We start from the raw sequence: 13864 nt of genomic DNA on the forward strand, positions 1-13864 counted from the left end.
ACCCAAATACTGGACGGCCCCAAAAAGCAGGCAGTGTACAGCTACACTGGAAGAGCTATTCATGCTGTCAATCAGAGAAGTCCCACAGCGAATAAACAGTATGATTACAAACGTCTACACAATGCTGTCACTGTCGCAGACAACTTCACAACACTGACACATCACAGGCGCATTCCTTTTGCAACTTCACCTACACAATATTGACAGCCTATCAGTAAAAGGAACAGCCATCCCAGATAAACCCGGTGGCAGCCACACAACCACAGCACAAAAGAGAAATTCGACTTAACCAAATTGTATTTCTACACCTGGAAAGAGCATGTTTAACAACAGTCGTGATACGGAGGAAAGGATTGATCACTTTCTATGCGTCACCCGTGTATAACACATTATGAGCGCAATTACATGCACAATGCACGTATGTGGTTCAGTGAAAAGCTTGATGAGTACAACCAAAACACTGAATTCACTATCTATCTATTTTCCTTCCACCAGCTGTGGGAGAGAGGGTGGATTCTAAGGTCTCACTCCGCACACCCACAGAGCCATCAACACAGACCAACGACGTATCGCCCCCTCAGAACTACAGTATCATTGTGTATTCAATTCCTCCCATTCGCTTTTACTTCTCCCCTGGCATGTGACCTGAGTTCTTCCTTTCTCTCCCTGTGTCGTTCGGGGGTTTCTATGGCTCAGTTTTTTGGAGCTTGTGGTTCTCAAAACCAGATATGTGGCTTTGATTCCTGTATAGGGGGTTATGTACTGTATAGGGGGTTATGTACTGTATAGGGGGTTATGTACTGTATAGGGGGTTATGTACTGTATAGGGGGTTATGTACTGTATAGGGGGTTATGTACTGTATAGGGGGTTATGTACTGTATAGGGGGTTATGTACTGTATAGGGGGTTATGTACTGTATAGGGGGTTATGTACTGTATAGGGGGTTATGTACTGTATAGGGGGTTATGTACTGCTATGTGTTGTTCACTGACTGTTTGGATGAAAGTGGCTGCTAAATGAGCAGGTACATTGCACTGTAAGTGGTTCATTGGCTATATTTAAGTCATGTAGCAGACTCTCTTATCCAATCAACTTAGAGGAGCAATTAGTGCCTTGCTCGAGGGCACATCAACAGACTTTTTTTCACCTTGTTGGCTCTAAGATTCGAACCAGCAAGCTTTCAGTTACTTGCCCAATGCTCTGGATTCACCAGAGTCGGTCAATGTTATGGAAAGAGCCGGTGCCCTTAATGTTTTGTACGCTCAGTGTATGTGATCATATACAAATGTAAGCAAGGTTTGAAACGGTCTGTTGCAGTCTACAAATGACTTGTAATTATGTTCTGGCCTCCTGACAATCCACACAAGGAAAAATTTGCCCGGGTCTGAATCTAGTTGATGATCCTTGCTCGAGGTGGTGTCTCTCAATACGTATGTTTAGGTGAGTCACTACAGGGGATGGTGGCATTAACGGGCTCATTCTCGCTCTCTTTCCCACTCCCTTTTTGTCTCTCTCCCTTCACAGGACGGTGGTGATGCCCATCGCCAATGAGTTTTCTCCTGACGTGGTTCTGGTGTCTTCAGGATTCGATGCTGTGGATGGCCACGCATCACCCCTGGGAGGGTACAAGCTAACAGCCAAATGTAAGTGACTTCCTTCCTTTCCCCTCTTTTTCTCTCCACCAATCCACTGCTTATGAATGAAACGTATCCAGCCATGATGCTGCCCTACCATAAACAAATGGCCTTTTTCAATACATTCAAAATAGATCCTTCTTTTTTTCCTTCCTTGAGTTAATTACTGATCTGACCAGGTTGGATTACTGAATGCAATTACAGTGGAAACATACCTTCACTTTTACAATCACTTACAGATCAGTGAGCAAGGAGACTGTATTTTTTAGTATTGGCCCAGTTACCTCTCCTAACCAGCATTCCTTCTGCCTATCAGTCTAAAGGCAGCACTCAGATATGTTCTAAAGATCATATCTCCCTTAAAAGAAAGGCTGCATTGATGTGGTGTTTCAGCCCATGCTAAGTGGTAAATGGTAAACAGAGTTAAGCAGAAACACTAGTTCTGGCCATGAGGAGGGAGTGTCTTGCAACCACACTTTAAAAAAACTCAGACTTATAAAACATTGTGGCTGGCCAGCGTGCGTATGTGCCGTTCTGACAGATGACAGTTTAAATCAGTTTAAATCAGATTCCTCTTGCTGGGCTGATCTGAGAGGGCCTGCTACTTCTGCGGTGTGTAGCAGTGTGCTACTTCTAGGCTAGCTATTAGCATTGCTGTGGCTGATGCTAGTCAGTTCAATGGACCACTCTGCGGTGTGCACTAGTATTATATTTTCATCAACCACACTTAGTCTTTGTCTCACAAAAGCAAATGACACACAACCCTTTAATTTTAAGAAATGCATTTTATTTATAAAATGCCCAAAGAAATGTATAAATAGTATAGTAAAAACAAGGAAATAATTCAAATAAAGGAAAGAAGATAATTGCAATGATCATCACTGGTCACCAGTAGGGCTTATACTCACAAAGCATCTCAGAGTAGGAGTGCTCATCTAGGTTCAAGTCCTCCCTGTCAATATGATATTTTCCCGTAAATTACATAACTGATCCTAGATCAGCATATACATCATGGATGGACTTTTCTCCCTGACACGTATGCCATGGTTGGCCATAGTTTGAAGATATAATCAGGAAATATGTGTTTTCTCCATCTCCTTAGCTATCATACTCTAATTTCACTGATTTCAAAACTCAGTCCTCCAGAAATTGGAGAGCAACACTTATGAATTTCTTCTCAACAATATATATATATATTTTTAAACGTGTTAGACAGGATTACCTACACATACTGACCAGCTCAAAAAGACTATATGGTGTGCTATATGGCAGACCAATCTGAACTCATCTCTCGGCATGTCCAGCCCACTCATTATTTCAGTGAATCATGGCTAGTGGGAAGGTTGCTGACTTTTTCTGTGGCCAAACCAACTTATTTGTATTTGCAGATGGCATAAAAGTTTGTTATTAAGGCACATGAAAATAAACATTTTCCAGAAGACATTTCTGACAAAAAAACGCATTTTGTTTAAAAAAAAAAGTTTGTTCAAATGGCTCTCCTGTGAAGTAGTGACCCGAGACATACCCCTGGTTTCCTGAAACAAGTCACAAATGGGTATGGCATGTCATACTCTTTTTGGCCAGACAGCATCAGATACATTGGCTACATATAGTAAGACAGAGGGGCGCTGTTTTGCTCGCTCTGATGATTTCTCTGGTGAGATGAGAAATAGATAGATAGAAGAAGGGGAGGGGTATGTGGAGAAGATATGGTGCTTCTCTCTCCAGAATGTGCTCAGCTGTGTCCCACCAATTATTGCCCATTCACTGTTTAATTGTGTGAATGGTTTGCCCTTTAATTGTTTCTTTTTCCTCAATTCCCCATTACATATATCACCAGTAATAAATGTACCATTATTTCCCGTAATTGTGTTACGTACATTTCTGTTAATGCATGTATTATTTACATAAATATCCCGTTCTCTTTCTCGGAATGGAAACGTTGTTTGTAGCATTCACAACTTGCGACACTTGTGAGTAACAATTTGGGGTTTATTTCATAACCCTAATTTACGGGATTTGTACATTTGTTTCATTGTGTTTTGTTTGTAGTGCTCCATGTGAGCAATTTGCCAGAAGATACCTCCCCTACCGTTAACGCTTGTTTACACTGAGCTGCACTGGGGTCCGAACATGGTTAGATTATGGTTAGATTAAGACACCATGGAGCCGGCATTAGACACGGGTCGGAACACGTACCTCAGTGCAGGGAGGGGATATGCCAATGTACTCCAAATTGAACCTTTATCCACACTGCTCCATTTAGAAGATTGAAATAATGCTAGTTTTCCCAGAAAACTGCCCTTTTCGTCTTCATGCTAGCTAGCAGTAGCCAACGCAGCCATTTTGGAATGTCAGCCAATCAGCTCCTTTGTTGTTCAACGTGACTTGCCATTCAATAATGGCTGCTGTGGCTACTGCTAGCTAGCATGAGGATGAAAAGAACAGTTTCCCAGAAAAGCTAATAGTCATTCAATCTTCTCGGTGTAACAGTTGGGATAATGGGACAATTCGGAGTACAACGCATTTCTCATCCCTGGATTGAGGTACGTTTCCGAGCCATATTACGCGCTGGCTCCGCGGTCTCTTAATCTACACAGGAATGCTGCCCGACCCTAGTGCAGCTGTAAGCAAGCAGGTCGAATCTGATGTCTAGTGATCAGTGAACATGTGTCAGGTTTCTCGGGTCCTGATAATGTTGAGGGAGTACGCGCGACTGAACACACACAGACGTACCTGGCGTGCTCCTTGCAAATGTAGGAAAGTGCTTAATTGGGGATGTCTCATTTCTGATTGTCTTAACTCACCACGTCCACCACTGCCAGAGCGGCAGGTAGCCTAGTGGTTAGAGTGTTGGACTAGTAACCAGATGTTTGCAAGATCAAACCCCTGAGCTGACACGGTAAAAATATTTCGTTCTGCCCCAGAACAAAACAGTTAACCCACTGTTCCTAGGCAGTCATAGAAAATAAGAAGTTGTTCTTAACTGACTTGCCTAGTTAAAAAAAGGTAATTTAAAAAAAACTTGTTTTTTTAAATAAGCTGAGCTCCTCAATTGTTTTTTCAAGTCAACAAAGTCTGTTTTTTTAAACATCCATTGCAAATGATAATAGTTCCTCACAGTATTTTGCAAATCTTTCCAACCGTCTCCTGTCCTCGATAATCACCAAGCCACGGTGTGAAAGAGAAAAATATACTGGTCTGATGATCCCATATACAGTGGAGCAAAAAAGTATTTAGTCAGCCACCAAGTTCTCCCACTTAGAAAGATGAGAGAGGCCTGTAATTGTCATCATAGGTACACTTCAACTATGACAGACAAAATTATTTTAAAAATCCAGAAAATCACATTGTAGGATTATTAATGAATTTATTTGCAAATTATGGTGGAAAATAAGTATTTGGTCACCTACAAAACAAGCAAGATTTCTGGCTCTCACAGACCTGTAACTTCTTCTTTAAGAGGCTCCTCTGCCGTCCACTCGTTACCTGTACTAATGGCACCTGTTTGAACTTGTTATCAGTATAAAAGACACTTGTCCACAACCTCAAACAGTCACACTCCAAACTCCACTATGGCCAAGACCAAAGAGCTGTCAAAGGACACCAGAAACAAAATTGTAGACCTGCACCAGGCTGGGAAGACTGATTCTGCAATAGGTAAGCAGCTTGGTTTGAAGAAATCAACTGTGGGAGCAATTATTAGGAAATGGAAGACATACAAGACCACTGATAATCTCCTCGATCTAAGGCTCCACGCAAGATCTCACCCCGTGGGGTCAAAATGATCACAAAAACGGTGAGCAAAAATCCCAGAACCACACGGGGGGACCAAGTGAATGACCTGCAGAGAGCTGGGACCAAAGTAACAAAGCCTACCATCAGTAACACACTACGCCACCAGGGACTCAAATCCTGCAGTGCCAGACGTGTCCCCCTGCTTAAGCCAGTACATGTCCAGGCCCATCTGAAGTTTGCTAGAGAGCATTTGGATGATCCAGAAGAAGATTGGGAGAATGTCATATGGTCAGATGAAACCAAAATATAACTTTTTGGTAAAAACTAAACTTTTCGTGTTTGGAGGACAAAGAATGCTGAGTTGCATCCAAAGAACACCATACCTACTGTGAAGCATGGGGGTGGAAACATCATGCTGTGGGGCTGTTTTTCTGCAAAGGGACCAGGACGACTGATCCGTGTAAAGGACAGAATGAATGAGGCCATGTATCGTGAGATTTTGAGTGAAACTCTCCTTCCACAGCAAGGGCATTGAAGATGAAACGTGGCTGGGTCTTTCAGCATGACAATGATCCCAAACACACCGCCAGGGCAACGAAGGAGTGGCTTCGTAAGAAGCATTTCAAGGTCCTGGAGTGGCCTAGCCAGTCTCCAGACCTCAACCCCATAGAAAATCTATGGAGGGAGTTGAAAGTCCATGTTGCCCAGCAACAGCCCCAAAACATCACTGCTCTAGACGAGATCCGCATGGAGGAATGGGCCAAAATACCAGCAACAGTGTGTGAAAACCTTGTGAACACTTACAGAAAACGTTTGACCTCTGTCATTGCCAACAAAGGGTATATAACAAAGTATTGAGATAAACTTTTGTTATTGACCAAATACTTATTCAACTTACATAATTTGCAAATAAATTCATTAAAAATCCTACAATGTGATTTTCTGGATTTTTTTTCTCAGTTTGTCTGTCATAGTTGAAGTGTACCTACAAAGAAAATTACAGGCCTCTCTCGTCTTTTTAAGTGGGAGAACTTGCACAATTGGTGGCTGACTAAATACTTTTTTGCCCCGCTGTATCAAGTGGAAACGTCATAAAATACCTAAAACACTTTTCCCTGCAAAAACAGCTGTCTGTTCTGAGCTCACTGGCACAGGAATCTCTGAGGACCCGGAATTGGCTGGTTGATATAATTTGCAAGTTCGCTAGGACAGTTTTAGGCTGTAACTTTACCCAGTTGATTGATTTGATACATCACCAGCGATAGAAAGGGAGGCAGACAGTCGGAGTAGAGAGATGAATGCAATTGAAAGAACCTGCATTTTCATCAAGATATTTTCTCATTTATTTGTCAGCTTTAGACCTATGTATTTTACTTAGTTGACGATGGAAGTTGGCCTATAGGCTATCTTTGAGTTCCATGCGTTGATTTCTTTAGCCGCCAATGGATCACGGTGTATCAATGTGTCCATATGGTAGAAGGGTGTTGCTCTCGCATTAGTTGAATTTGAACTTTTCGATTTTTATCATTTTAATTCAGATTTGCATGATTGACCACGTGACAATGATTTTGAGGAACAAAAACTTGATTATTGAAATTAAACTGTTCCACAAAAATACACATTTGAAAAATCATAACTGGCGCGCAGATCGGTAGAAATGGTCAAGTGTACTGAATAGCTTGAATAAAATATTAAGGATATTTTAAGGACATTCCCGAGCGAGTGTGCAAATGAAATGGCTATGCCGAGTGTAAAAGTGATCATTTGAAACAGGTCTTATTATGCTAGATATAGAGTTTTTTTGGCAACTTTAGTTGTGAATGATACAAACCTTAGAATGTCTTAGACATCAAAACATATATGGGCTATTGGTGATTTTTTTAAAAGTCAACAGCAAAACTGTTCCTTGCCTCAGGCCCGCACAGACTGTTCTCTCATCTAGTTATAATATTCTCACCCATCGGACTGTTCCCAATTTAATATTGTCTTTACTAATATGTGAAATTAGTTTAGATTTAGAATGGGTCATAGGAGGAGATTACCGTCACGTGGAATTTGACTGTGGTCATGACTGCCGGTGTGACGGTAATACGGTAACCACAACACCCGCTACCCGCCACCTCCCCACTTTATTGTTGACTGTCTCTTTTCATCTCTCTGTTCTTCACGGCAGTCGTTTCCTTGTCCTTTTTCTGTTTCCCTCGGTCGGTTTCGATACTCCTTATTGACACTTTCTGTACAATCTTGAATAGTTTAGGAGACCTTTTGCATCCCACATTCTCTGTTGTCTTTTGGGGGTTTTACACTAGTTTCAGGCTCTTTAAATCCTTCTCTTAGAAGTAGTTTGGACAAGGAGGGGCTGCAATGTACTCAGTGTAGGTTGCATTCACTCCGGGCCCATAGATGACTTCCATGGTATGACAAATATTTTTAAAGTATGAAAATAGGGCGAACTACCCCTTTTTAACGCGCTCCCTCTCCTCACTGTATGTAGATTCTTTATCGTTCTCAGTTTCCCCAAAATTCTTGAGGTCTTCTTTCTTTTCTTCACCCCCTTTCCCGTTCCACTTGTGGATATACTTCTCTCACCATCCAGATCATTGCCATCTGCATAATGACTTATATTTCAAATTCCATTTATTTTCTCTCCCCCAGTTTCACCATGATCTATGCATCTTTCTGGGGATCCATTTTCTTTTCTTCATCAACCTCGTTCTCTTTCCTCTTCATTTGTTTCAACACTTTCACTGCCATCAATATCTGTCCATTCTTCAACACCCTCGTTGGTCTCCCAATCATCTCCGGGTTTTCTGTTAGTTCAATTTAACCCTTTATCTCCTTTGTCACAATGTCCTTCATTACCTCTTCCTCTTTGTATTTCCTCCTCCTCCCCCTCCTCTTCATCCCCGTTCTCCTCGTTCTCCTCAACCCATCCACTTGCTCTTCTTCATCAACCTTTCTCACCATTTTCTGTGTCTGTTCTCGCTCTTTTTTTCTGAAGCTTTCTCTTTTACCGTTCCCTTGTTTCACACTCAGTCTTTCATTCTACTGAAGGTATAACTCTTGATTTCTCTCCTCCATCCTTTGCTGATTCTTTCTTAGTCTTGCCACATCCATCCTCTCCTGTCTTCCTCCTCCTCTCCGGCTTGTCTCTCCCTCGCTCTCCATCTGTCCTCCTGCTTTTCACCAAGAGTTGGAGTCTCTCGCCAGCAGCTTGCATACTCACTGGAACCTTCTCTCCCGCTGCTCTAGGAGGACCACCTTTTCACTGAAACAACAGTCGTCCTGACTGATGCTACTCCACTCGTCCATAGTGAATGTTATTTCTTTATGTTCTCTACTGACTGTTCACTAGATCGGATTTGGAAGTCAGGTTTGTTTCTTTAGACTAAACAAGTGGTTTGGGCGAAAGATCTCTTCTAAACTGGCTTCAAATAAAAATGCTCTAAAAATGTGGGAGAGGTTGTGTGTGTGATGTGTGTGTGATGTGTGTGATGTGTGTGATGTGTGTGATGTGTTTGTGATGTGTGTGTGATGTGTGTGTGATGTGTGTGTGATGTGTGTGTTGCTAGTTACTACCAAAGGGATGGAAAATTGGATTCTATAACCATGGTAAAAGAATATTTTTAAAAATCATACGGTAGCCTATAGCATAAGCCTCAACATTAGACAACGGACCAATCACCAAATTCTAGTACTTACATTTGATCCTGACCCATTCAATGAGCACAGAGGAACAGGGAAACTGACATAGTTTTCAAGCTAGATGTATGCATGGAAAAAAACTAAGATATCATTCACCTAACCTCTAACTGCTAAACCCCTTTACCTAGCCCACTTCAGCCTCCTACGTTAGAATACCACCTTCTAGAATATCACCCCATTAAACATCACATCTCACTGTGACATCTGGCTTTGTCGCTCTCTGAGAACCTTTAGTGCAATCTCATTCATTTCTATGGTACTATGACCAACCATATTTTTCACAATGTAGCCTAACTGTTCCGGTGTATAATACCAGTCAAAAGTTTAGACACACCTACACATTCAAGGGGTTTCTTTATTTGTACTGTTTTCTACATTGTAGAATAATAGTGAAGACAACAAAACTATGAAATAACACATTGAATGGGGTAGTAACCAAAAAAGTGTTAAACAAATAAAAAAATGTTATATTTTAGATTCTTCAAAGTAGCCACCCTTTGCCTTGATGACAGCTTTGCACACACTCTTGGCATTCTCTCAACCAGCTTCACCTGGAATGCTTTCGCAATGGTCTTGAAGGAGTTCCCACATATGCTGAGCACTTGTTGGATGCTTTTCCTTCACTCTGCGGTCCAACTCATCCCAAACCATCTCAATTGGTTTGAGGCAAGGTCATCTGATGCAGCACTCCATCGCTCTCCTTCTTGGTCAAATGGCCCTTACACAGCCTGGAGGTTTTTTGGGAAAAAAACAGAACCTTGGCTAGTTTTGAAAAACAAATTATAGTTCCCCACTAAGCGCAATCCAGTTGGGATGTGGTATCGCTGCAGAATGCTCTGGTAACCATGCTGCTTAAGTGTGCCCCTTGAATTCTAAATAAATCACTGACAGTGTCACCAGCAAAGCACCATCACACCTGCTCCTCCATGCTTCACGGTGTGAACCACACATGCAGAGATCATCCGTTCACCTACTCTACGTCTCACAAAGACACTTTGGAACCAAAAATCTCAAATTTGTACTTTCCTCTAGTCGATGTCCATTGCTCATGTTTATTGGCCCAAGTAAGTCTCTTCTTCTTATTGGTGTCCTTTAGTTGTGGTTTCTTTGCAGCTATTCGACCATGAAGGCCTGATTCACAGTCTCCTCTGAACAGTTTATGTTGAGATGTGTCTGTTACTAGAACTCTGTGAAGCATTTATTTGGGCTGTAATTTCTGAGGCTGATAACTCTAATGAACGTATCCTCTGCAGCAGAGGTAACTCTGAGTCTTCGGTGCTCATGAGAGCCAGTTTCATCATAGCGCTTGATGGTTTTTGCGACTGCACTTGAAGAAACTTTCAAAGTTCTTAAAGTTTTCCAGATTGACTTAATGTAATGATGGACTGTCGTTTCTCTTTGCTTATTTGAGCTGTTCTTGCCATAATATGGACTTGGTCTTTTACCAAATAGGGCCATCTTCTGTATAACCCTACCTTGTCATAACACAACTGATTGTTTCAAATGCATTAAGAATCAAATAATTTCCACAAATGTACTTTTAAAAAGGCACACATGTTAATTGAAATGCATTCCAGGTGACTACCTCATGAAGCTGATTGAGAGCTTGCCAAAAGTGTGCGAAGCTGTCATCAAGGCAAAGGGTGGATACTTTGAAGAATCTCAAATTTAAAAATTATTTAGATTTGTTTAACACTTTTTTGGTTACTACATGATTCCATATGTGTCATTTCATAGTTCTGATTTCTTCCCTATTATTCTACAATGTAGAAAATATTTTTTTTTTTAAATAAAGTAAAACTCTTGAATGAGTAGATGTGTCCAAACTTTTGAGTGGTAAAGTATATCATTGTTGAGAGAAACAACATCAGACACATCAGGCCCACAGATCGTATGGGAAATCTATATTCCATTACATGACAAGCACTTCCTGCCTCATTTTAAGACCTCATTCTCGCACTTTGTTCAGGTTTGTTAATCCCAAATTAACATTTACCTGAGCCACTCCCAGAATCTATTGAATATGTACTTTGGTTACGCCTAGTTATATCCTTGCCATGATGGACACATCAGCATTGCCTGTCAACACTGTTGTGATAGTAATCCGCCAGTAACACCACAACCAGTCCTACTTTACCTCACATCTCCTAGCATTAATAACCATGGCACTCTTTGGTGACACACAAGCACACACACCCGCATACGATCCAGATCCAACTGTAAATGCCCTGTTCATGCCACAGAGCAGGAAACCTCATACCCTCCCCTCATGTTCACAAAGCTACAGGATCAAGTTTGTTTGAAAGCGTCTGTCTTTGGCCCATGTAGAGAAGCACCGTGAGCGTGCCAGCAAAGCGCTTTCCCTAAAACCATTTCTGAGATCTCAGTCTAGAGCTGGGGCTTACAGAGAGGGGGGGTCTGAGGAGGGGTAGGGTGGGTTGAGGGTGCTATGGCGGAATGCACCCCCAGAAGATCAAACATTGGTGGCCCGAGCCAAAACACTAAGCCACATTTATTAAGATTAAATCTGTCTCGCGTTATGCATTTATCCCCCAGTAAATCTCTGGTACCTTCTCTTTCTAAAACCTAAAAGAGAAAATATGATGCAATACCCTTTTCTCCCTCCTCTCCTTATTCTCTGTCTGCATTTTTTTGATCGGCGTCCAAGCACCAGAGTCGCCATAGACAAACTCTAACCCCCACCACTGGCATTTCCTGTCCCCAGGTTTCGGATACCTGACCAGGCAGCTGATGGGGCTGGCCGGGGGACGCCTGGTACTGGCCCTGGAGGGGGGCCATGACCTCACTGCCATCTGCGATGCCTCTGAAGCCTGCGTCTCTGCTTTGCTAGGAATCGAGGTAAGACTAAGAATGAGGGAGGGGTTTCTATAATTGTTGTCAATAATTTGCCACTGCACCTGTTTGGGGAGACTGTCTCTACACATGTAGTCCAATCACAGGCTCAGCCAGAGGTGTGATGCTTAAAGGGCCTTGGCCCAATGTTTCCGCCAAGGGAGAGAGGTGGAGAGAAAGAGAGACCCTGGAACAATGAGTTGACAGAGAGGTGGAGAGAAAGAGAGACCCTGGAACAGTGAGTTGACAGAGAGGTGGAGAGAAAGAGAGACCCTGGAACAATGAGTTGACAGAGAGGTGGAGAGAAAGAGAGACCCTGGAACAATGAGTTGACAGAGAGAGGTGGAGAGAAAGAGAGACCCTGGAACAATGAGTTGAAAGAGAGAGTCTGGAACAGTGAGTTGACAGAGAGGTGGAGAGAAAGAGAGACCCTGGAACAATGAGTTGACAGAGAGGTGGAGAGAAAGAGAGACCCTGGAACAATGAGTTGACAGAGAGAGGTGGAGAGAAAGAGAGACCCTGGAACAATGAGTTGAAAGAGAGAGTCTGGAACAGTGAGTTGACAGAGAGGTGGAGAGAAAGAGAGACCCTGGAACAATGAGTTGACAGAGAGGTGGAGAGAAAGAGAGACCCTGGAACAATGAGTTGACAGAGAGAGGTGGAGAGAAAGAGAGACCCTGGAACAATGAGTTGAAAGAGAGACCCTGGAACAATGAGTTGACAGAGAGGTGGAGAGAAAGAGAGACCCTGGAACAATGAGTTGACAGAGAGGTGGAGAGAAAGAGAGACCCTGGAACAATGAGTTGACAGAGAGGTGGAGAGAAAGAGAGAGTCTGGAACAATGAGTTGACAGAGAGGTGGAGAGAAAGAGAGACCCTGGAACAATGAGTTGACAGAGAGAGGTGGAGAGAAAGAGAGACCCTGGAACAATGAGTTGACAGAGAGGTGGAGAGAAAGAGAGACCCTGGAACAATGAGTTGACAGAGAGGTGGAGAGAAAGAGAGAGTCTGGAACAATGAGTTGACAGAGAGGTGGAGAGAAAGAGAGACCCTGGAACAATGAGTTGACAGAGAGAGGTGGAGAGAAAGAGAGACCCTGGAACAATGAGTTGACAGAGAGGTGGAGAGAAAGAGAGACCCTGGAACAATGAGTTGACAGAGAGAGGTGGAGAGAAAGAGATACCCTGGAACAATGAGTTGACAGAGAGATGGAGAGGGGAAGAGAGAGTCTGGAACAGTGAGTTGACAGAGAGAGATGGAGATGGGAAGAGAAAGAGAGACCCTGGAACAATGAGTTGACAGAGAGGTGGAGAGAAAGAGAGACCCTGGAACAATGAGTTGACAGAGAGGTGGAGAGAAAGAGAGAGTCTGGAACAGTGAGTTGACAGAGAGAGATGGAGAGGGGAAGAGAAAGAGAGTGTCTGGAACAGTGAGTTGACAGAGAGAGGTGGAGAGAAAGAGAGACCCTGGAACAGTGAGTTGACAGAGAGATTGAGAGGTGGAGAGAAAGAGAGACCCTGGAACAGTGAGTTGACAGAGAGATGGAGAGGAGAAGAGAAAGAGAGAGTCTGGAACAGTGAGTTGACAGAGAGATGGAGAGGGGAAGAGAAAGAGAGAGTCTGGAACAGTGAGTTGACAGAGAGATGGAGAGGAGAAGAGAAAGAGAGAGTCTGGAACAGTGAGTTGACAGAGAGATGGAGAGGGGAAGAGAAAGAGAGAGTCTGGAACAGTGAGTTGACAGAGAGATGGAGAGGGGAAGAGAAAGAGAGAGTCTGGAACAGTGAGTTGACAGAGAGAGATGGAGAGGTGGAGAGAGAGTCTGGAACAGTGAGTTGACAGAGAGATGGAGAGGGGAAGAGAGAGTCTGGAACAGTGAGTTGACAGAGAGAGATGGAGATGGGAAGAGAAAGAGAGAGTCTGGAACAGTGAGTTGA

General features: G+C 42.9%; 1 protein-coding gene across 32 annotated transcripts in view; it reads left to right on the top strand.

Annotated features, from left to right (window-relative positions):
* LOC118385920 (histone deacetylase 4) overlaps window positions 1-13864 on the top strand; it is a 281140-nt gene that overhangs the window by 229526 nt on the left and 37750 nt on the right. For 7 of the 32 annotated variants that reach the window (XM_052521886.1, XM_052521892.1, XM_052521893.1 and 4 more), the window contains exons 23-29: window positions 1526-1644; window positions 11804-12142; window positions 12186-12273; window positions 12344-12431; window positions 12502-12589; window positions 12660-13050; window positions 13237-13736. In XM_052521886.1, coding sequence (XP_052377846.1) covers window positions 1526-1644; window positions 11804-11970 — 286 coding nt within the window. In that variant the 3' untranslated portion in view covers window positions 11971-12142; window positions 12186-12273; window positions 12344-12431; ... (1 more) ...; window positions 12660-13050; window positions 13237-13736. Of the gene's footprint in view, window positions 1-1525; window positions 1645-11803; window positions 12143-12185; window positions 12274-12343; window positions 12432-12501; window positions 12590-12659; window positions 13204-13236; window positions 13737-13864 lie in introns of those variants that run through there. The other 25 variants (XM_052521896.1, XM_052521895.1, XM_052521897.1 and 22 more) reach the window with 25 other exon arrangements.

The sequence above is a fragment of the Oncorhynchus keta genome, chromosome 7 (genome assembly GCF_023373465.1).
Source record: "Oncorhynchus keta strain PuntledgeMale-10-30-2019 chromosome 7, Oket_V2, whole genome shotgun sequence".
NCBI classification, from domain to species: Eukaryota; Metazoa; Chordata; class Actinopteri; order Salmoniformes; family Salmonidae; genus Oncorhynchus; species Oncorhynchus keta.